At 33.6% G+C, this 25913-nt stretch overlaps 1 protein-coding gene and 1 long non-coding RNA gene across 2 annotated transcripts in view; one reads left to right on the top strand and one right to left on the bottom strand.

Annotated features, from left to right (window-relative positions):
- Positions 1–25913, bottom strand: part of LOC134278778 (uncharacterized) — a gene marked incomplete at its 3' end in the record, with an annotated part of 67771 nt that overhangs the window by 30478 nt on the left and 11380 nt on the right. The window contains exons 2-6 of the mRNA XM_062761065.1: positions 16926–17196; positions 16239–16724; positions 15907–16092; positions 13421–13957; positions 12765–13016 (exon numbers count right to left, since the gene is read on the bottom strand). Coding sequence (XP_062617049.1) covers positions 12765–13016; positions 13421–13957; positions 15907–16092; positions 16239–16724; positions 16926–17196 — 1732 coding nt within the window. The remainder of the gene's footprint in view (positions 1–12764; positions 13017–13420; positions 13958–15906; positions 16093–16238; positions 16725–16925; positions 17197–25913) is intronic.
- On the top strand, positions 22669–24838 carry LOC134278743 (uncharacterized). The gene is made up of 3 exons (XR_009994512.1): positions 22669–23096; positions 23687–23749; positions 24197–24838. It is a non-coding gene; the product is annotated as an uncharacterized LOC134278743 (long non-coding RNA).

The raw sequence follows: 25913 nt of genomic DNA, 5'->3' as shown, positions 1-25913 counted from the left end.
AACTGGATGAGATTTAGAACATAGATAGATGTAATGGACTTCTACAAGATGGTATGGTCACCATGCTTATGTATGCACGTGCGTGCACGTGAAATGGGTAAAATAAAAGATACACTTGAATGAGCGGTTTTTTTTTTACTTTTGGATTAAATACTTTAATATTTAGCATATCAAAACATATAGGTTGTGTAGATAATATAATATGGTCATTACGCACGTGCATTAACATGCACACGCGAGCAATGCTAAAATTTGAATGAAATTGGTACACTTTTGGGTAAACGTTGTTAAAGTCTCAAATGCATAGAGTTTTCTTCTTTAATGTAGCTTATAGGGAATATGGCACCAAAAGGGAGTTGGGAGCGTTTGGGGAACATCTGTAACGGTCCCCGTTACAATTAGCACTAGTTATTATTATTATTCTTTTTTCTTCTTATTTCTTCTCCGGTACTTTTTTGTCCGGAAGTGTTCTCAGAAACTGTTCACCAAACTAAGTTAAAACCTTTTTAGGGTTAGTAGGCATGTTGTGTAGATGTGCCCAACGAAGGTCATTTTGCGCGCATTCGCCTGCACGTGCGGGCGCGTGCAATGAGTAAACTGACTGATATATTTAATATGGTTGTAACTTTAATATTTTTTGATAAAATGTTTTGAAACTCATTATATAAAGATATATGAGTTGTGTAGGTAAGATGACATGGTCAAATTTGCATGAGCTCACGCGCATGCACGTGCGCTTTGCTCTGATTGGCTGAAACAGAAATCTTAATATCTTTTTTGTTTTATGATGAAATGCTTTGAAATTTTTAACATAGACATGTATTAGGATGTACTACAATATGATATATAAAAATTTTCAGGAAATCACGCGCATGCACGTACGCTGCAATCTGATTTGCTGAAACTTTAAATGACTATAACTCCCTTGGTTTTCTACCAAACAGCATGGGATTTACAGCATAGATAGACATAAAGGACTCCTACAAGATGGTATAGTCACCATTCACATGCACGCACGTGCATGCACGTGCACTTTGCTCTGATTGGCTGAAACAAAAATCTCAATATCTTTTCTGTTTTTTTACAAAATGCTTCGAAATTTAAAACATAAGCATACTTTAAGATGTCCTACAATATGATATATAATAATTGTCATGAAAACACGCGCATGCACGTGCGCTGCAATCTGATTGGCTTAAACTTTAAATGGCTGTAACTCCCTTCTTTTTCAACCAAACAGGATGGGATTAAGAACATAGACAAACATAATGGACTCCTACAAGAAGGGATGGTCATCATGCTCGTGCATATGAGAAAAAAAGTGAAGACAAGATGATATCGTCATTATGCTCATGCAATCACATGCGCACGGCTGCATTGCTTAAATTTGAAATTAGGGTTGGACACCGGTACACGGTACCAGTACCGTACCGAATAGTTACTTCAAAAATACCGGTAAAATACCGTTTCATTTAATACCGGTACTGATAACGGTATTTCATTATCTTTAAAACATTGTTATAGATTTAATAAAATTATTTTTTGAAAAAGATTCCAGACTCGCTAAACTTGATTCTCTGTGCATTGAAAGGGTAGGCTAATTCACAAAATCAGTACTAAGGAAGATACTTCCTTTCTACAACCGATATTCGAGAAAAACCAACACGAATTAAAAAAATATTTACATTAATCCTGTTTCAGTTTATTAATAGAAACCGATAAAAATTGTCAATTAAAAAGGGAAATCGTTGCGAATTTGTGATGTTATCTCTCCATTTCTCATGTTTCGTCGTTTAGTGATACCAAGCAAAATAGCGACCGGATGAAGCGATCAGCTGTCATTTAGCAGAGAATTAGACAACAGTGTTTCTTATATTTTTTTTATTTTATTGAGATTCAGATTAATTTGTTTTGTTCATCATTTAATAAAAGGTTGAATTATAGAAATAGAATATATTTAACACATTTTAGATTATAACATTGAAAGTTTGGTTATAAGCGGTGATAATTGAAAGCACATTTGTCATTAAAATAAACCCGGATTCTCATTCATCAAGGTATAGTACCGTACCGTTAAAAATACCGTATCGTTTCAAAAATACAGGTATGGTATCATACCGTTTCATCCTTAACGGTATCCAACCCTATTTGAAATACTTGGTATACTTTTGGGAAAACGTTGTTTACGTCTTAAATGCATAGATTTTGCCTTCTTTAATGAAACTTACAAGGAATATGGCACGAGAAGGGAGTTGGGGAGCGTTTGGGGAACATCTGTAACGGTTCCCGTTACAATTAGCACTAGTTATTATTATTATGTCGCCCCGAACGAAGTCGGGGACGACATATTGATATTGTACGCATGTTTTTTTTATCCAGGCTGTTTCTCGGAGATGGCTGGGACAATCTTCCTGAAACTTTCCTCAAAGGACGATCACTGGTTGTAGTTGTGCAGTGAGGTCGTTCAGTTCCAATATGTCTACCGTTGCCATGGAAACCTGTAAAAAGCGACAAATTTTGTCCGAGAGTGTTCTCTCTGGTCCCTTAAACGTTCGTCATGAAACTTGTCTTATTTTAATGATTAGTATCTGTAGTTTTGCAACTCGCATTTAAAATTTTCAAATAATCGATTATTGCCATGGAAACCAGGTGAAAGTTAAAATTCTTTAATTTCGATTTTCTCAATAACTACGCAGGCAATCGTTTTGAAACTTTCAGTGTTTATTCCTTGCAATGTGTCAAAGTGATTTCTACTTTTAAAAAAATTGTAATGAGTCGCTCACAGTTGCCATAGAAACGAAACAGAAAAAAAGATTCAGATGTACACATGTGTTCTCCAAGGTCTAGGTCAAAGGGTCAAAGTTCGTCGTATCCAATAAAAGTTCTTCTCACAAGGATTACATATTTGAAATATAAAAGCCCTAGCACTTACCGTTCAAACGTTATGGCTATGTACTATGTTCAAGACGACCCCCCCCTTTTTGAAGCACACAGCCAGGTAGAATACACAGATATAACATATACAACTTACAAGTAGCGTTTTAAAATCTTCATTCATAAAACTCAGTTTCCGTCATGTGATATTTTGTCATCATTCATTCTCCTTCCGTTTTTTTCTCTTGAATTTATAAATATTTTATTTTATCTATATAAAAAAAAAATAACGATTGTCAGCTGCATTTATTATCATTTCGCGTTTTCTTGTATATTTATTAATTGTATATTATTCATTTCATTAGATAGTGTAAGTATAAATTAAAAAAATGGGTACGTCATTTCCATAGTTTTTATTCATTCATAAATCCTTTGATCCGCTCCTGCAGGTTCGCAAAGCCTTGATCACCACTGTATACAAAACATTCATCTCGCCGAAAATGTTCATGATTCCGCTAAACTGAGAAAGTTTACACATGATTTATCATTTCATAACAAACATCAGCTCTCTGCAATGCAGAAATGCTCGAATTGATGGGGAAAATTCAGGAGTTTTTGATGAGAAAAATTCAGGAGTTATTATGTCGCCCCGAACGAAGTCGGGGACGACATATTGATATTGTACGCATGTTTTTTTTATCCAGGCTGTTTCTCGGAGATGGCTGGGACAATCTTCCTGAAACTTTCCTCAAAGGACGATCACTGGTTGTAGTTGTGCAGTGAGGTCGTTCAGTTCCAATATGTCTACCGTTGCCATGGAAACCTGTAAAAAGCGACAAATTTTGTCCGAGAGTGTTCTCTCTGGTCCCTTAAACGTTCGTCATGAAACTTGTCTTATTTTAATGATTAGTATCTGTAGTTTTGCAACTCGCATTTAAAATTTTCAAATAATCGATTATTGCCATGGAAACCAGGTGAAAGTTAAAATTCTTTAATTTCGATTTTCTCAATAACTACGCAGGCAATCGTTTTGAAACTTTCAGTGTTTATTCCTTGCAATGTGTCAAAGTGATTTCTACTTTTAAAAAAATTGTAATGAGTCGCTCACAGTTGCCATAGAAACGAAACACAAAAAAAGATTCAGATGTACACATGTGTTTTCCAAGGTCTAGGTCAAAGGGTCAAAGTTTGTCGTATCCAATAAAAGTTCTTCTCACAAGGATTACATATTTGAAATATAAAAGCCCTAGCACTTACCGTTCAAACGTTATGGCTATGTACTATGTTCAAGACGACCCCCCCCCCCCCCTTTTTGAAGCACACAGCCAGGTAGAATACACAGATATAACATATACAACTTACAAGTAGCGTTTTAAAATCTTCATTCATAAAACTCAGTTTCCGTCATGTGATATTTTGTCATCATTCATTCTCCTTCTGTTTTGTCTCTTGAATTTATAAATATTTTATTTTATCTATATAAAAAAAAAATAACGATTGTCAGCTGCATTTATTATCATTTCGCGTTTTCTTGTATATTTATTAATTGTATATTATTCATTTCATTAGATAGTGTAAGTATAAATTAAAAAATGGGTACGTCATTTCCATAGTTTTTATTCATTCATAAATCCTTTGATCCGCTCCTGCAGGTTCGCAAAGCCTTGATCACTACTGTATACAAAACATTCATCTCGCCGAAAATGTTCATGATTCCGCTAAACTGAGAAAGTTTACACATGATTTATCATTTCATAACAAACATCAGCTCTCTGCAATGCAGAAATGCTCGAATTGATGGTGGCATGTCAGATTCGTTTTTCGGCAGAACCTCTAAAATGAAAGTGAAAGAGGGAAATTTCAGAGTTCTCACTGGCGTTACAATGCACAAAATAATTCTGCTGATCTTCTTCATAAATTACATTTCCCAAGTTTTTATGAAAGGAAAGATACTGCCAATTAACAAGTATGAGGCTCAGTTCAGTACATTCTTTTATGCATGTCTGCAAATTTAGGAACTTGTAATTTTCCTGCACTACTTTCTTCTCCTACCGATTCTAAAAATAATTAGTGGGATGTACCCAATTAAGGTCTTCCGTTTCCAATGGAAAGGACTGATACAACTGGATGGTTGTTCAAACTTAGCTAGTGGACTTTGGTTTTAGTGATGATAAAAATGAAAGTCTTGTCCAGTACGGGGCGACATATGCTATTGCTTGCAATAGCAGACTTTCTAGTTTTTTTTCTTATTTGTTCTCCGGTACTTTTTTGTCCGCGAGTGTTCTCAGAAACTGTTCACCCAACTGAGCTAAAACCTTTTTAGGGTTAATAGGTGTGTAGTGTAGGTGTGCGGAACGAAGGTCATTTTGCGCGCATACGCCCGCACGTGCGTGCGCGTGAAATGAGTGAATTGACTGATAAACTTAATATAGCTATAACTTTTACATTTTTTGATGAAATGCTTTGAAACTCATTACATAAGGATATATTGATAGTGTTAATGATATGACACTGTCAAATTAGCAGGAACTCACGCGCATGCACGTGCGCCTTGCTCTGATTGGCTGAAACAAAAATCTCAATTTCTCTTTTGTTTTTCGACGAAATGCTTTGAAATTTTAAACATTGTCATGAATTAAGATATCCTACAATATAATATAGAAAAAAAATCATGAAAATCACGCGCATGCACGTGAGCTGCAATCTGATTGGCTGAAACTTTAAATGGCTATATCTCCTTTGTTTTTTGACGAAATGCTTTGAAATCTAAAGCATAGTCATGCATTAGGATATCCTGCAATATGATATACAAAAAATTTCAAGAAATCACGCGCATGCAGGTGTGCTGAAATCTGTTTGGCTGAAAATTAAAACGACTATATCTCCTTTGTTTTTTGACGAAATGCTTTGAAATTTAAAGCATAGTCATGCATTAGGATATCCTGCAATATGATTTGCAAAACATTTCAAGAAATCACGCGCATGCACGTGTGCTGCAATCTGATTGGATGAAACTTTAAAAGGCTATATCTCCTTTGTTTCTTGACGAAATGCTTTGAAATCTAAAACATAGTCATACATTAGGATATCATGTAATATGATATACAAAACATTTCAAGAAATCACGCGCATGCACGTGTGCTGCAATCTGATTGGCTGGAACTTTAAATGGCTATATCTCCTTTGTTTTTTGACGAAATGCTTTGAAATTTAACACATAGTCATGCATTAGGATATCCTACAATATGATATAGAACAAAATTAATGAAATCACGCATATTCATGTGTGCTGCAATCTGATCGGCTTTAACTTTAAATGGCTATTACTCCCTTGGTTTTCAACCAAACAGGATGGGATTTAGAACAAAGATAGATATAAGGGACTCCTACAAAAAGGTATGGTCACCATACACGTGCACGCACGTGTGTGCATTTGGAACGAGTGAATATAAAAATACAATTGAATGAGTTATTTTAATACTTTTGATCTAAATATTTTATATAATATATTAAAATATATAGATAGTGTAGACAAAATGATATGGTCATTACGCACATGCATTCACATGCACACGCATGCAATTCCAAAATTTGAATATAATTGGTATCCTTCTGGGAAAACGTTGTTAAAGTAAAAAATACACAGATGTCTTATTAAATGAAGCTTAGAGGGAATATGGCACCAAAAGGGAGTTGGGGAGCGTTTGGGGAACATCTGTAACGGTTCCCGTTACAATTAGTACTAGTTAGATTTTAAATCAGTTCTCAGTCGGCGTTGTTAGTTTTCACACACCGCGTATATTGAATACACAAAAAATAGTTTATCATTTACATTGTCTGTTTCAATAATTTCTACAAGAACGGGTCGTGTACTTCTCTTTCATAGATTTATACATCACATTACCTTGATACAACTAATATGAAACCGATAATTCTCGACACGATATTCACAATGACTTTCTGGAGACTCCGCTTTCTTCCAATATGGCCGCAACAAAAAGCCTCGTTTTCAAATTAATCGTATATCGAACCCGATTTAAATACCTACAAACAAACAAAGGAAAAATATCCATATCAGTGTTTAGCTTGTTTTTATAATTTATTCTTTTTTCATGAGAATCTGTAAAGTCCCAGTAAAATTTAAAACAATATCTTAATTACCTAAAATTTATTTATTTATTTTTTTCCAGAATAATACCATTTATCACATTGCCCCCCCCCCCCCTTTTCAAGGCCATAATCTTTTACGACCCATCCCAACTCCTGGGTGTTATGATTTGAATTTATTTGAATCTGAACTATCTGAAAATGCTTCCACATAAGTTTCAGCTTTTCTGGCTCAGTAATTTTTGAGAACAAGATTTTTGAATGTTGTGCCTATATATTTCTACATAAAATTTTGATTCCCTATATTGTGGCCCCGTCCAACCCCTGGGGGTCATAATTTGAACAAACTAGAATCTAGACTTTGTAAATAAAACTTTCACATTACTTTCATCCTTTCTGGACCAGTGGCTCTTGAGAAGAAGAGTTTTTAAAAGATAACATAAATTTTACACTAATTCATAATTATCTCCCCTTGAGAGAGGGCGTGGCCCTTCATTTGAACAAACTTGAATCCCCTTTACATAAGGATAATTTGTGGCAAGTTTGATTGGAATTTGCCCAGTAGTTTTAGAGTAGAAGTCGAAAATGTGAAAAGTTTCCTATATATTTCTATGTAAAACTTTGGTCAGCCATTTTGGCCCCGCCCTACCCCCAGGGGTCATGATTTGAACAAACTTGAATCTACACTACCTGAGGATGCTTCCATATGAATATGATCAATTATGGCTTTGCTATTCTTGAGAAGAAGATTTTTAAAGAATTTTCCTATATATTTCTATGTAAAACTTTGGTCGGCCATTTTGGCCCCGCCCTACCCCCGGGGGTCATGATTTGAACAAACTTGAATCTACACTACCTGAGGATGTTTCCCCATAAGTTTGATCTTTCCTGGCACAGTGGCTCTTGAGAAGAAGATTTTTAAAACTTGTAACCAAATTTTCATTAATTCGCAATTATCTCCCCTTGAATGAGGGCCTGGCCCTTCATTTGAACAAACTTGAATCCCCTTCACCCAAGGATGCTTTGTGGCAAGTTTGGTTGAAATTGGCCCAGCGGTTCTTGAGAAGAAGTCGAAAATGTGAAAAGTTTACAGACAGACGGACAGACAGACGGACAGACAGACAGACAGACGGACGCCGGACAAATTGTGATCAGAAAAGCTCACTTGAGCCTTCGGCTCAGGTGAACTAAAAAGTAACTAATCTGGCTTGTATATCGTGATCATCGGGATCAATCTCGGAAAGGACAGATATCCCGCTGAAAGGCGATTCGTTGCGATATCTCACGTTCTGTCACTATCTGTGACGCTTTGCGTGGCCATCTGCTCACGTGCTGACACGGTTCTTTCCCGCTCAAAGACGATTTGATACGGACATATGAGAGTTAACGCCATTAGACACGAGTGTTAACGCTTTGTTGCGGACAATCACGCTATAGTACGAGTAATAAAAGCTTGCAAAAATAACGGGAAAATTGAACGCGTTTCTTTCCCGATTGGAAAAAAATGTCTACGTTTTGGAAAAATATTTTAAAGATGCCACATAAAACAAGTACAAAATAGAAAGAGGGGAGTTCCTATCTTCTTTTGAACTTGAACCCGTTCGATCAGAGGCAACATCAGTGAAAAAAAGATAAGAGATAGTTATACTGCTCTTTTACCCTACTTTGACAGCAATAACATATGGCCATAGTTACACTACAAACACCACGTTTATGAAGTTTTCATCAACCTTTACTTCTGCCATTATTATTGATTGTATGTTTATGTTTTGTTTAATTTCAAGAGATAAAATATAATGGACTCAGTATAACCAGATTTTTATATGTCTGTCGGGGTACAATCGTAGCTCAAAGCGTGTTCTATCTTGATCCTGATCGTGAAAGACATTGCAATGAACGTGTTATTCTATCGTACATTAGCGCAAGAGAGCGCAATGAACGTATTATACCGTATGAGTACGTATTAAAACGTAGGAGATCCTTTCTAATCGAGAACTCGAATCGTGATATTCGTGACAGATTGAGGTCCTTTTTCGACTAAATCTTGATAATCCTATTGAAACGTATTTCATCTTATCCGAACGGTAGTCAGATCATCAGAGAACGCATCACATGAAATTTATCCATCGGGGGCATAGCGCATAAAAGCGTAACGAAACGTATGAAAACGCACCTATACGCATCTCTTCGTATCTTGGCATAAAATTCAATAAAAACTCCGCGATCAACTACGATTGATCTATCGTGACGTGCGTAACTGACCGCACGACAGTGGGAACGTAGCATAATCCGTCAGATATTTACATATAAATTATATATTCCAACGCTTTTTATGTTTTTTACTGAATATTTTACTTAGATTTTCCAGTATTAATTTGACTAACCGATTTAAAGTAACAAAAAGATTATGTTTATAAAAAAAAGTATTACACAAATTTGAAAAAGATCAATTGATATTTCTAAAATAAGGTTCATTCTCAAGTCAAAGGTCTGACTTCATAATCTTCTTACGGGGGTCTGATGAGCCATATTTCAGACTATGTGGGCAAAATATGCGTGGTTGAATTTCTTTCATATCATATAGAAATAGATATTCTGTCTCGTAGAACAAAATATCAAAGTTTCAGAAAAATTGAATTTGAGAAAACAATCTAGCCTATCTATTGTGTTTCACCTTAAGTCTCTTGGCGTCAATTTGACAGCAATTAGACAAAAGTTATAGAAGCAATAGCCTTTTGGGCGTATTTCAAATTTCTACAAATAGTAAGCAGAGTAACACCATGTGCTTATACTAAAAAGAGATACGACTGTATATTGGTGACGTTTACTGATATTTGTAGAAAGGTTTTTATGAAATTGAAGAAAAACGGTAGGATATGTAGCATTTTGCAAAGAAATTTATATGTATGAAATTTCTGTTTTGGTAGCCCTTCTTGCAACGTTGTTTATAAGTATCATATACTGATTTAAAGAATATCAAATCTTAGTGTAGTCAGCAAACAATATAAAAAACAAGATGTGTTTGTGAGTCACACATGCCCCCGGCGGTAACAAAGTTTGAAAAAGCTATTCATAGCATAAAGGTTACAGTCAAGGTCACAAGGTCATTGACCTCAGTGTCATTTGAAAGCACTTAATTAGTGAAATAGGCATACCAAGCAAGGATTTTCCACTCACTTTTGGGAATGGGGCCCAGGCCCTTGGAATTGGGAATTTAAGGTAATTCCACCCTCCTATGATGTCATAGGGTTTTTCAAAAACTGTAATTAACTTAAATTCATACCTTATAGAAAAATATCTCTTGGAAGAAAACTTTACAAGAGGTGTAATGATAAATATTGTATAGTTAAAGAATTTAGAAAATGCATATTTTCTATATTTAATCAATTATTCAATATTTGAAAAATGTTTACAAGGGCAACAACTCCTTCTAAGGTCTCTTCATTCAGGCATTTGCTTTTCTGTTAAATATTTTACCTGATATTTACAATTCAAAAGTATCTTTTAAGTAGGAAGTATTTAGGAACACTCACTGTCTCAGCATCAGAATTATGCATTTTAACCAGTTTCTACATATTTTTCTTAATACAAAATGTTTAATTTTTTATGTTGACATAAACTTCTGTTTATTTTTGTTTCCCATCTTAAATAATATGGTGACCTATACATTTTTTTGCATAAAATGGAAAGTTTAAAGTATATTGAATGAAAATAAATGCAGTTTTTATATTTGAACCTATAAAATTGTGAGGGTGGAAATTCCTTAATGACATTTTATCACTTATTGGGAAATTTTATTGCATGATGTTTTTCAAGAAATAAATACTTAAGATGAATAAAAATTGATCTTTTACCTAGTGTTTCAGAACTATTGATCAGAGAATTGATCAATATAATGAAGTTTTACCCTAGATTCTTCAAAATTTTGTTCATTTCATTCATATTTCCAAACCTAAACATGTTTGTACGTTGTGAATTATGTTCAGGTTACCTTCTTGAGTTCTTCTTTCAAAAATTGAGTTCATTTTTGGGAAAAAGGGAGGGGTTTTACAATTGGGAATGGGGCCCATATTCGGCCCTACATGGTGTAGTGGAAAATCTCTGCCAAGTATAAAGTCCCTGTCTCCTACGGTTCAAAAGTTATACCAAAAGTTTGAAAAATCTATTTTTAGCATATAGGTCACAGTCAATGTCAAAAGGTCATTGTCCTTGGTGTCAGTTAAAAGTGCTTATTTAGTAGAGCAAGCATTTTGAATATGAAGTCTCTATCTCGATCTGTTCAAAAGTTATGGCGAAGGTTAAAGTTGAAAACAAATAGAATAAATGTAGGTCGAACTCCAAGGTCAAGGTCAAGAGGTCAAATTTGGTGGTACCCAAAGAAAGCTCATGTCACAAGTAACACACCTATGAATTATGAAAGCCATATAGCTCCAACCACTCAATAGTTATGGGCTATAGGTTAAAGTAGTGGGACAAACAGACAGACAGACTGGACAAAAACAATATACCCCCAATCTTTTGATCCGAGGGCATAACAACGTATCTCAGTATTGTGTACTTTTCAGCACTTATGTAAAAAAATATTTCAAATTGAAATCAGAATAGGGCGGAAGGTAGTAAATTTCACAGATATTTGTATTTTTAGCTACACTTGAAATAGATTTTAACAGATAAGCAGATCGAGTTATGGATATTTTTAAAGTGTATTAATTTTTAGCCGGTTATTTGGATTTTAGACTAAAACTGCAAAGAAGGTAGCGATTTTTAAAGATTTTAAATTCTAGTCACTATGTATCAAGGCTCAGTACATTATAAAATGAACAAATTTGTGTATCTTATTTGAGATTAGGCAAACGTACAGTGTAGTAATATTAACATTGCGCCAATTATGTTGGGGTATTACCGTATAAGTAGAATTTTTAGCGAGGATTTAATTTTGGCATTATTAGCGAGGGTGCTGAGATCGCTAAAATTAAATATCGCAAAAAATTAATTGCGTTGAAGTTGCTATAGCTTCTAAAGTAAGCATTTCAAATTCGCTAAAATTGCTTCTCGCTAAAATTAAAATACCGATTTTTAAGGTCAAATCGCTAAATTTGCGTCTCGCTAAAATTTCTACTTATACGGTATCTTAAAATAAAGAGTAGTTTACAGGCCATAAGACAGCTAGACAGACGGCGTACATCTTATTATAGCATAATGTTTTCTGATCTCTGCTTTTTGAAATAAAAATTAAATAGAACTAACGTTTTGAGATGTGAAACTAATGTTTAGGGATGTAAAACAATATGCAGCTAATGCTACATTTAAAAAAAAATGAGCATTTGGATCCTTTATCTATATATTCAGATAACTATCGTGATCTGGAAATTTTTGCAGTAGATAATATTTAGCTTTGCGAGTTTATTGCATTCGCAAAAATATTTTTCTAAAAAATAAATTACCAATAAGAAAATGTAAATAAAGCAGTTTTCAAACGCAAAATTTTGAAGCGTAAAAATAATTCAACTGCATTTTGAACCGAATTTGCAAAATAAAATTGACTTTAAAATTTCAAGATTTACGGTGTTACATTTTCTCATGTCTCCATGAACACACTTTATACGATTATTTACAAAAACAAAAAAATGTTGTTTTTTTTTTTGGTAAAGCATATATTTGCAATATTGCCTAAATAAAAAAAATCTGGTCAGAAATACTTTTTTTTCAGGAGATGATTCCATTGTTAACTCCATTTACACACGTAATAAAGAAAGCAAAAAAAAAAAACATTTTACACAAACCTCTTAAAGAAGAGTCATCATCCAGTTCAAACATGTCCTCATGAACCTCAAGTCCAACAGTGGAGCGCACCTTCAGTAATTCCTCTAATCCTAGCTTCTGTAGTCGTTTTAGAAGGGTAGTTTTCCCAGCACCTGCGCATCCAACAATCATTGCACGAGCTCTGTGTACTGTCTTCGTTCCCCTTTTAGCACATTTTATGTATCTACATCGTGCGTCATATCCCCAATCAAATATTTCCTCCGGTATGTTAACTTTGAATGTAAAAAGACTCATTGAATTTCATTCAGTGGTATACAAGGAGTTGGATATAAAAGATGGGTGCATGTGCCTCAAAACGTAATAGAGGGTTGGACCTTATAAAATGTAACTAAATATCGAGAGGATTTTCTGTGAAAGAAACAAAATCATAAGCTTTCTTAACAATAAACTTTATCTTTAGATGTTGTTGTTAAAAGGTTTACAGTATAACAGAATAAGACATGAATAAGTATGAAACATGTCATATATTTTTTTTTTAATCTTAAAGTAAAAAGAAAACTGTCTTTAATGTATAAATTTAAGATTTTATCTTTTAAATGTTTAATGATTTTTTAAAAAAATTTTAAAGCTAATGTTGATCATTTTTTTATTATTACAATGAAACAGTGTTACTCACAATTTTTTCGAAGTACCTCTTTGACTGTTTCAGTTCTATCTAAACTCGAATCATTCCACTCCACCATTTGATGACGTAAGGAATCTAATCCAAGTCTTTGGCAATATAAATTCTCTAAACTCTCCGGTAGGAACACATATCTATCTAGCCAAGTGTACATTTCATCATAATTAACATACCACCACGGTAGTACGTACTCGAATAACGACTCCAGTGACGACAACTTGATATAATTTTCGTAGTCCTCATCAGTTATCAGACAATTCTTCACGAAGTAACTCATCACCTGATGGCGGACATCATCTGATATAAAACTGACTGAGTTGTTCTCCTTCTTCAACACTTTATAAATATCAGTCAATTCAGCGATATCTTTTTCTACAATTCTTGACTCGCAGGTTAATAACGGGAAAGCACTTTGAAGTTTTGTAAATCTTTCTTCCCACTGTGATCTTAATGACAAACTGTAACTCTCTGACATCAGAATAGAAACCAGAATGCTCCACTTTGTATGAGAAAGTACGAGGTGATCCAATGCTGAAATAAAAATGGTTTATCATTATAAATGATTTTATGTGAATTTGATTTTTTTCAGAAACTTAAAATCAGTCCCTCTTTTATGTGTAATTTATCTATTTTATGATTTTCATTGATCATTTTCACACAAAGGTACCGCAACATTCATTTAATAAGTGTCAATGTACATGTATATGGTTTCTTTTCTTTTAATCTTTGAATTTGATTTCCGATCATTATTTTTCAATTTCACTTTTTCATTCAGTACACAGAAGCAGAAAATATAATGAAAGCAAATTGCTATATAATATTTGATTTCTTTCTTTCGATTTAAAAGTGCAGGTAAATTTCGTAATCTCGATATCGTTGAGAAGATCGGAAAATGTCAAGATATAAGGGTGGTTGTCGATATATAATAATTGAGACTCGATGTCTAGAAATTCTGTGTTGCAAACATACAGGTTTATTAGATAGCTTACATGATTTAAATGCATAGTTTAGAACAACAAATCCTTTTTTTTTTTGTTAAAAAATCTAAGAAGTTATTTTTTTTAAATATTGCTTGTAAAAGTAGGTATCCTATGTGAATATCAAAATGTTTCTAAAATCAAGACGTAAACAAGCATTCTGCGCCTTACGTGAAATTCTGTCAGATCATGTTATTAAATTTCCTAAAAAAAAGCGACATCTTAAAGAAAGAAAAAATAATTTTTATAAAATATGTGTGCATTTGAACTAACACATTTATAATAATGTTACATATAAATTCATAAACTAGTGCATTTTCAAAGATAAACATACAAACATGATCTGCAATTCGGTAACAGTGGGTCGTAATATAATCATGTATTATAACTTCTGAGAAACCGAGTAAAGCAATTTCATCTTTTTTGGTAAAAAAAAATTGAAAAAAATAAAAGTAGAGTAATTTTATAGTTAATGGGAGGGAGTAAAAAGACGGGCGGTATTGATAAATAATCAAGACGTGTAGAATTCTGTGTGGATGAATCTAAATACTTCATTCTTTATATCTAACCAGCTTTGCCAAATAAAGTAAATGCCAAAGATAAAAAATTATTCATCTTCTGTATCATATTTTGGATGCCCCTTTCGTTTTAACACCATTGCAAGGTGTTTAATGATTTCGAATAGATTATTATGAGTATTTATGGCAAATGAATATGTGAAAATTATCAAGATAAAACAAACTAATCTATTCAAGATCAAAAGATGTTTAGAACAAATATGTTAGTTAATTTTAATCCAATTTAGGAATTATTTAGTACCTTACTATATCAATTCTTATGTAAAGAAACACAAATTGAAGTTTAAGAATAAATTCTATGTGGGATTAAAATCTTTAAGCAGCAAAATTAAAAAAAAAAAAGATTTTACAGAGCCAGGTATTGGGATGCCTTGATACAGCGTATTTATTTCCTCTGTAAAACAAATCGTTCAGTTTCTAATATATGCAAGCTTTAATATGTGTTCCTTTATTTATGCATTGATAGGTCATTCTCTTTGAAAATATATATTTCACAACTGCAATGGTTAGAGCAAACAAAGTGAGTAATGCATTAACATGATTAACGTGTGGAACCCCGTGATATTTTTAAAACTTGTATTTACAAAAATATTCTCTCTGTTATACATATGTTTGAATTAAATATTGTCACCAAAGGGAAGAAGCTTACCTCTTAAATTTAATATCATTAAAAAATAAAAAATTGGGAAAGATAAATTTACTGTGATGGTGCATTATTCGATTTCCTTCCATTTGACAAGGAAAAAAAGGTTGAGAAGTTAAAAAACAGGGGATAACGTGGTTTGTGGTTGATACACAATAATAGTTTATATAATACGGGGTTCCACATTTCAATAATTACTTCCTGTTTGCTCTCATCATTGCATTTGTGAAACTTCATCTTTCAAAGAATGATAGACATATCCTTTTCAACTGAAATCATTACCTAGCTCCTTGCCTGTATCTCGTCCAATAAGGTATGAGCCGAGGAGACTGTTCAAATTCAATGTCTGTAAGGATTTGTTTTCACGTTTCATGATCTCATCCACATATTCTTTGAAATCACTGAACGTACTATCATAAGGAGGTTCATCGAACCATATCATGCAGTTTACAGCATAAGGAAGATTCACTAAAACAGTATTATCCTTTTGAATATTTTGGAATAGTTAGATAATTATGTTTTAAAATTCAAATATAATAATTAGATAAAATAGGTATTAACTATACATGTACCTTTAACATGAATGTTATGCGCTGGAAAAAATAAATACTTACAGATATCTAAACCTCTGTCATATTTTTCCTTAAATTTGTTATTGTACGGAAAAAGGTGAAGAAACTTTAATCCTAATTTCAAGACAATATCAGATATCGCAAAGCTACCCAATATTTTTTCATCTATCTTTGGCACTAACTCAAGGCATATTGGCAAATACTCTGACGGTGTCTCCTTCACGAATTTTAAATAATTTTTATTGAATGTCAGACAATTGTAAACCCTGTCATCTTTCTCGACACCAATGGAATCAATATCACATGATACAATTGTCTGCTCCATTTTTACTAGTCTAGATGTTTTAGTCATTGATTTAATAGCAAGAACGTCCTCCTCTCTTGATCTGTGTTTCATTTTATACGTCTGTCGGATGTCTGTAAGTTTCTCATACCAGTCATCGCTGTTTAAATCAATTCTGTCTGAATCATGATAAACTCTTTCTGTTTCATAAACTGATGACACAATATAGTACAAGAGACTACGATCTAGAAAAAAATTGAAAGCAAACAATTACTTTACTATATTACTGTTTTATGATGTAGAATTTTTTTTTAAACTAATTTAAGAAAATCATATTTACAACTATTACATGTACTATGTTAGATATCAAAGTTTTATGAATAATTGGAACATTAAAAAAATTTTGTTTGTATGTAATTAAGTTGAAGCTATAATAATAAAACTACCAGCATCATCCTCGTCATCACAACGTTCATGGTCTTCATCGTCATTCGTTTCCTCGGTGTATGAATCCTCGTCGTCACTATCTTCCTGGTTTTCATCGTCATCCGTTTCCTCGGTGTATGAATCCTCGTCGTCACTATCTTCCCGCATTACATTGTTACCCGTTTCCCCGATGCAGGAATCATGTTCTATACCTGATGAAACAGACTGCGTTGCACGGTCGACATTTGAAATTTCAGAATTGTCTATTCTTAAGCGTTTTTGCGGAAATGCCTTTAAAGAAAATGAATATTGTTGATATGATATTATAATAGTCACTAAAGATTAACACTTAAGTGATCACTCAAAAAAATGTTTTAATTTTTTAATCACTTGATAGAATATATAACTAAAATACTATTGTATATAATACTAAACTTTGATAGTAATTCAAAGTCTCAAATGGTTCAGAATAGTAAAGTTATCAAAATTAATAGTAAATTTTTCAACATAATAAATCAAAGTTTCAAAGATTTCATTATATATAGAAGATTCAAGTTTAAATTTTTCTTTATTATTATATAATCAAAGTTCCAAAGTGTTTAATTACTTGGTACTACAATGGTAAATTATTGTTAAGCAGAGTTTACTGTAGTATTCCCTTGTTAGAGATTGAATATTTTCAAATTATTACAGCCAGTGTGCCTCCTTAACAATTGTCAAAAAAAGACTTCAACAGATCTACTGCAGCAGCCGATATGTCAGCCTTCTATTCAAAAAAAAAACTATATATCACAAGAAACCATGTCTTGCAGTAGTTCAAACGAGAGATAGTCTTGCTCCATACTGATTATTCTTTTGAATTTTCAATTAAGTGTACACCATGGTGCACTTCTTGCTCAATAATAATTATTTTCATTTTAATTTTCACTTGAAGTGCACTTTAAATTTTAGAGGGAGGGGGTTCAAAATTTTTTATGGCCGTAAAATTTTGAACCCCCTCCCTCTTAATGAAAAGGGCAGGGGGAGTCAATATTTTATAGCCATAATATTTTGAACCCCCTCCCTCTTAATGAAAAGGGCAGGGGGAGTCAATATTTTATGGCAATTATATTTTGAACCCCCTCCCTCTTAATGAAAAGGGCAGGGGGAGTCAATATTTTATGGCCATAATATTTTGAACCCCCTCCTTCTAAACCAAAAAGAACAGGGGGACTCAATATTTTATGGCAATAATATTTTGAACCCCCTCCCTCTAAATGAAAAGGGCAGGGGGAGTCAATATTTTATGGCCATAATATTTTGAACCCCCTCCCTCTAAACCAAAAAGAACAGGGGGACTCAATATTTTATGGCCATAATATTTTGAACCCCCCTCCCTCTTAAATTAAAAGGGCAGGGGGATTCGATATTTTATGGCCATAATATTTTGAACCCCCTCTTTCATAAATCAAAAGGGCAGGGGGACTCAATATTTTATGGCCATAATATTTTGAACCCTCTCTTTCATAAATCAAAAGGGCAAGGGAACTCAATATTTTAGGGCCATAATACTTTGAACCCCCCTCCCTATAAAATTAAAAGGACAGGGGGACTCAATATTTTATGGCCATAATAATTTGAACCCCCTCCCTCTTAATGAAAAGGGCAGGGGGATTCGATATTTTATGGCCATAATATTTTGAAGCCCCTCTTTCATAAATCAAAAGGGCAGGGGGACTCAGTATTTTATGGCCATAATAATTTGAACCCCCTCCCTCTTAATGAAAAGGGCAGGGGGATTTGATATTTTTTGGCCATAATAATTTGAACCCCCTCTTTCTTAAATCAAAAGGGCAGGGGGACTCAGTATTTAATGCCATAATATTTTGAACCCCCTCTTTCATAAATCAAAAGGGCAAGGGGACTCAATATTTTATGGCCATAATATTTTGAATCCCCTCCCTCTAAACCTAAAAGAGCAGGAGGACTCGCTATTTCATGGCCATAATATTTTGAACCCCGGGTTCAATATTTTATAGGGGGGTTCAATATTATGCAGCGTTATTTTGAACCCGGGTTCAAAATATCGCGGGGTTCAATATATTATATGACACCGGGCCTCCCGATCATGACGCGTACGCTCTACCACTAGGCTACCGTGAACGGTCTCTCGATGTAATGAAATAAATCTTGCCCAGAGAATCCCTCAGAACGTTGTTTACAAAAATTATTTTAATGATCAGATCTTCACTATAAAATTCTAGAATGAAGAGCATCTTTTAATCCTTGTTCTATACTGAGCAAAAAGTTAAAACACAAGAGGCCCATGGGCCTTATAGGTCACCTGAAAATTATGCAACAACTTTCTAGTTTTTGAATTTGATTCATGTTTTAAGCCAGATGCTATGGCATTCACAATTTTGAAAGAGGCATCATTGATCAGTTGCTTAGTTTGGTTACTTAATACCCATAGACAAGGCAGAGGAACATAAAATACATTTCAACTAATCAGAAATATTCAGCAATAATCAGTAGCGCCCCTACTACACATGAACCCCTGACCCTTAGGCCTAGATCCACACATTGCACAATTTTTTAAAAGGCATCCTTGCTTTTCAAAAATATTTGATTAATACCAGGGAGCAGATTTCAAACAATTCGTTCATTTTCAGTCTATAAGTATGTCCCCCCCCCCCTCTCTATGGTATCCCTGACCCTGGGGCCTTGAAAATCACAATTCTGGAAGATAAAGGTCCTTGTTCATAAATATATATTAGGTAATTCAACTGCTTGAAACCCAGGAGCAGATAAAGAAAATTTTCAAAGACTTATGTATTTCACTATAATCAATAGAGACCCCCCCTAACACCAGAACCCTGACCCTACCGCCCTAAAATTCACAATTGTGGTAGAGGCACTCTTGCTCATTATAACTATGCATTAAGTTAGTTTGTTTAATACCTAGGAGCAGAGAAGAAGATTTTCAAAGAATTCATGAATTTTCACTATATAATCAATAGAGCCCCCCCCTACCACAAGAACCCCTGACCCTGAGGTCCTAAATTCACAATTTTGGCAGAGGCACTCATGCTCATCATAACTATGCACTTAGTTAGTTTATTTAATACCTAGGAGCAAAGAAGATTTTCAAAGAATTCATGTATTTTCACTATATAATCAATAGAGCCCCCCCCCCCCCCAACACTAGAACCCCTGACCCTGGGGCTTTAAAATTCACAAATTTAGTAGAGGCATTCTTGCTCATCATAACTATGTACTTAGTTAGTTTATTTAATACCTAGGAGTAGAGAAAAAGATTTTCATCGATTTAATGTATTTTCACTATGTAATCAATAGACCCTTGCAGAAATTATTCCTGACTTGAAAATGCTTCTCAGGAATTCCTAAGATGTCCTAAGAATTCCTAAGATTTCCTCACAATCTGATTTGAGGAAATCCTAGGAGTAACAATCCTGGGATTTGATTTCAGGACATCCTAGGATCTCCCAGGACTTTTTTGTTAAACATTTCAAATCCAAACCTTGCCAGGACATTTCATTGTAAAGCCAGGAGTTAATCATTTTTATGATAATCCCATTTCCTAAGACTTTTGACTTAATGTTGGGACTTTTGTAAAAAAGACAAATTAAACTTTACAAACTTGTACATGTTAATAAATGTTAAACAGAATGACAGGAAATTTTATTACTTTTAAAGTTTTAATGTATAATATCAAGAAAATAATAAAATGAATAATTTTCCATCATTACATATTATACTTGATACATAGAAAGACACTGACCCTAGAACTATTTTTTAAATTAAATACTTTCTGAAATATTTATGCTGTCAGGGAGGAGTTATACATGTATTATGTTTTAAAGAAAAAATTGTTTACAGACAAACAATATTTCACCATTTTCAAATCACACATTTCTGAGTTGATTTTTATCCATTAGAATTAAATTCTACATTTAATCTTTAGATTGCTTCGTTCATGGGAAACTGAGTGCAAGCAAATTTTTTTGCACTGGTCATACAAACTTGGCCATCATGCAATACAACATCAAGTATTAATACATTTTTTTCTTTCTATGTAGAAGTAATATTTTCCAGAATGTTTCACTAAAAATAAAGTGTTCCTCTTATTAACTTAAAGTTGGTTTTCAAATGGCTTTGAATTCAGAAGACCATACATGCAGAAGGATGGAATGGTAAATTTTCTTCATCTGTCAATTTAATTTTTCACTTCGCATTTCATTTCGACAAAATAAAACATATTTTCCTCATAGCACGTTATAAGAAATGGCTCTCCTATACCGTCATCACCTGCATACAGGTTATATATCTCTCAGGTGGTTACCAAACTATCAGCTTCAAAGTCACATGCCATTATTTTCTGTATCTTCTTCTTTATCAGTGTCATTTGGTTCATCAAACTGTCTTTGTCTTTACTATCTTTAACATCTTCATCCAAATCTGTATGATTTCGCTGTATATTCACCCATAACTGCCAGAGATACTATACAAAAGAAAAGTAAATATTGAGTCATTGAAAGAAGAGTACACTACACAAATTTAAATACTACATAAACAGCATACTCAAGAAGCATGACTTGGTCTGTGACATCATACTTTCGTCACTTTCTGACTTAAAAAGCTTGGTATTTCAAATTTTGTTGGGTTAGAATCGTGTTGTATTGAGTTTGAGAACATAATTCCTCATATTTTGATATTGAGTATTGCTTTTATTTAACGAGGAAAATCTAAAAAAAAAAAAAAAAAACGCAGTAAAACTAATAAAGTTTCCTGAAATTTTTATCCACATAAACAGAGATAAAAAAAAAACTTTTCAAAGGTTTTGACCAAATTCGAGTCGTAACATAGCTATTAAATACGATAAAAATGCGCTTTCCCTATAGGTTTCATCGCCAGATATACTAATTTTCATTCATCACTTAGCAATAAGATACTTACAGGCATCGTGACAGGCTTGTAGATGCGAAGAAAAGTCGTTGTTTACAGCACAATGTGACAACTTCACGATCCGCCATATTTGTGTGTGGACGGTTTCCATGCAAATTGCTCTTGGCCTAAATGTATCATCGTGGTTCTTCGAAAATAATTTCTTCTGTAACACTTTCTGTTAGTAGAATTGGTTGATTAAGGGTATTTATATTTTATTTTTCTAATATGCGGGTCGTTTGTCACTGATAATAACTTACGTGTTTTTTTTAAACAAGATTCTCGGGAAAATGTCGGGATATTTCTTAAAGGTGTACAAAATACCCCTACACCGTGTCTGCAGCATTCTCTCGCTCGAACTTCCGAGAGGTGGTACAAAAAAGTGATCTTCGATCAATTAGTACCCGGTGTATAAATTATATTTTACTGTCAACTCAGCTTTGAATATTATTTTGTCAGAAAATATTCGCTAAAATATATTTTCTTTTTGTAAAAAAAAAAAAACGTAAATTCACATTAATCACAAATTATTTTCAAGAATAAACAAACCGAATTTTCTTGGTGTGGCACGAAATAACTTTACACCGTCCTGTATCATCCTCTCGCGAGACTTCATCGAGAAGCGCAAAATAGGAGTTCAAGGAGCGGCAATGTTTAGAGAGACTGGTGAAATGTAATGAAATGCACAACTTACGCCCAAGATAGACTCTAATTCTTCACATAAACCATGTTCTCTTTCCCAAAAATCTGGTTTCGCTAGGAGTGCAGTAAAGGGAATGTTGGAAGATTAGTGTAGATATCATGGCCACATGCCAGTGGGGTAAGTGGCGAGTGGTTCCTTGTAATATGTATTTAAACACACAAATATTGTTGAATAATTTAGTGCATGTGATGTGTTGTATAATATTTCAATACTGAAACAGAAGAAACGATTTGAATATGTGTAAAAGGTTTTTGTGCATACTGTGATTCAGTCTAGTCCATGAAGATCAAACGTACATACACAGTGAAATATTTCTAGGTTTTACATGTTAAAATTTAGTAAGCAGAAGACTTATAAACAAATGTTTATTATCAGTTACTGTTAAATTTGCATTGAATGTTTTGACATGGTGTAAATTTTGGAATTATACTCTTAAATAAAGCCTTCATTGCATTGTTATCTTCTAGCTAGAACCTTGAAGCCTGGCAAGGATTATGAGACTGGAAACTCCCATTGAGACCAACAAATGAAGAGAAAGTTTCAGGTATCCTGTAATCTTTTTAAAAATTTTCTTTTGTAAACTTGAAAGAATAGACGGATTTCACATTCCCAAGAGTTATCTCCGGTTGTCGGCGTAACACTCATTTTTCCCACTTTGTCCTTTGTAAGTTACCTGGAAATATTTTTATTTTCGGACATTTATATCTAACAATATTGGTCTGTAACTGTATTGCCAGAATATGGGGCAACTTTAAAAACGTATTTAACAAATTCATACATACTATATTTCTGAGATACTGACCCATTAAGTTGGTAAGGTAATAGAGGGGAAACAGTGTCTTGAGCCGGTTGACCCTGGATTGACCCCGCAAAGGGGAATAACTTTTGTAAATGTGAAAGTCGTCTATGAAAGTTTATGGTACATTTCAATCTCTGTAACTTATATTAAGTTGGGAAAACTGATGCAGATGTCGTAGAACTCATAAGATAATATTCACAAAATTTAGAACAGAAAAATGAAAAAATCAGCAAGAAATATCAATGACAGCCATCATTAAAATTAATTTCAGCTAGATTACAAAAGAACAAATATATATACACATCTTATAAAAAATTTTATTGATAACTTTGCAGACTGTTTAACTCGGACTAAGGGAAAAGAAGCAAATTACAACAAGGAGAATATTGCCGAGAAAGGTAAGCTGTTCAAATAATGTTAATGTATGATTTTAATGTTCTGTTCGCACGGAGAGTTTAATTCACAGTATTTTAATGCCAAGTAAATTGACTTCATACGACAACTGTGGTAAAACGGTTAACTATTGCGAATTAAAATTTTATTTTCTACAAAAAGGCTATTCAGTAAGATTATTATGACATCATTTGTAAATCACATCATGTATGCAATTGATTAACATACCTTATTCCTTATGCAAGTGTGAATAAAATAAATCTTTTGAGAAAAATAGTTCATCTTACTTGGGCAAACACATATTTTTATGGACTGGTAGAATCTGAAAGCTTGGAATTTGATACATGTAGCATCTTTGGCTACTAAATTTTACAAGTTTGATTTTCATCCCTTAGAAATAATTACATATTTAGACTAAACAATGGAATACATTAAGTAAAATTTTATTTTAGCAAAGACAAGTGAAAAGTTGAGTGAAGAAAAAGCAATCAAGGCTTCACGATCTGCAACTAGGCCACTGGCGATGAAGAAGAAAAATGTACAGCTAAAGAAGATACATCAGTGATCAACTAAAGCTGGGCGACTTATATTGGTCAGGATTGACGAGGTGCAGGGGGGATATTAATTTGGGTCTGTTTATCTTTCTGTTTGTCAATCTGTCTGTCTGTAACACTTCGTTCTCTTAACATTTCCAAAAATGACATTTTATATTATAACTCATTTTGACGATCCCACTGCAGAACATGATTAATCATCAATACAAATTTAATATTGTTTATAAATTAAATATTACCCTTATATATTTTGAAGTGAAATGGTCAGAGGTCAAGGCTTCTTTCGGGGGCACATATTGTTTTTGTCTGTCTGTTTATCTGTCTATTGACAATTTACCTTTTGCCATAACTTTTGAATCATGAGAGATATAGATACTTCAAATTGGGTATGCTTACTCCACTTTCAAATGAGACCAAGACCAATGACCTTGACTGTCATCGTTATGCTAAAATATAGCCTTATTGAATCTTTTACTTTTGAACCATAAGAGGTAGAGATTTTATATTGAGTATCCATACTCCACTAATTAAGTTCTTTCAAATTACCTCAGGTTAATGACCTTGTGACTTTGACCTATATGTTTGTTTTTTTTTCAAACTTTGTTGCCATCAGGTGCATACTGTTTTTGTTTTTTTATGGGGGGGGGGGGGTGTTATGAATTAGTTCTGTTTGGTATCTGAATCTTTTATTGTACAGAATTCTTCAGAAATGACGAACCCTGAGGGCCTCACCCCTACTCTCTACACTAGGTTGTTGATTTAAATATTTTTTTATTATTATTAATATTTGTCATTGTACATGTATATCATATTAAATATTCTATGAGAGCTGCTTCAGAATGTATTAACATAGTTTGAAAATAAGACAATCTGTTTCCCCCCTTGTGTGTAAATCATGATGTTGAATCATAACTGCACTATAATGTTACAGCAGTAAAATTGTTAAGAATTTGTTGTATCAGATACCATCAGCATTTTTTAAAAATTATTTTATGTATTATTTTTTCTGTGTGGCCATGAATTTTTATAATGCATACATTCATTAAATTTTTTCAGAGATCTTATAATTCTGCTTTGTTGCTATGTATGATTTTTTTTAAAAAAAAGATGTCCTGGGAGGCTAGGATATCCTAGGAAATCCTAGGAATTCCTGATTTCCTAGGACATTTTAAGTGTTGGGATTTTCCTGGGATATCCTGGGAAGTTTTGGTGTTTTGATTCCTGGGATTTTTCTAGAACCCCTGAATTGGGACTGTCCTAGGAAATCCCAGGAATTCCTGTTCCAAAAACATCTCAGGATATCTTAGGAATAATCCTAGGATTTTTTCAAGATATCCTAGGAATAAATCTTAAGATTGTCTTAGGATTTCTTAGGACATCTCAGGAATATTCTGCAAGGGGAGTCCCCCCCCCCCCAACACAAGAACCCCTGACCCTGGGGCTTTAAAATTCACAATTTTAGTAAAGGCACTCATGTTCATTATAGCTATGCACTTAGTTAGTTTATTTAATACCTAGAAGCAGAAAAGAAGACTTTCAAAGAATTCATGTATTTTCACTATATAATCAATAGAGCCCCCCCCCCCCCAAACACCAGAACCCCTGACCCTGGGGC

Source organism: Saccostrea cucullata, unplaced genomic scaffold (genome assembly GCF_032062105.1).
Source record: "Saccostrea cucullata isolate Sc308-1 unplaced genomic scaffold, CSIRO_AGI_Scuc_v1 ctg949, whole genome shotgun sequence".
Taxonomy (NCBI): Eukaryota; Metazoa; Mollusca; class Bivalvia; order Ostreida; family Ostreidae; genus Saccostrea; species Saccostrea cuccullata.
Note: the sequence above shows the minus strand (reverse complement) of the source record. Positions and strands in the feature narration are given on the sequence as shown.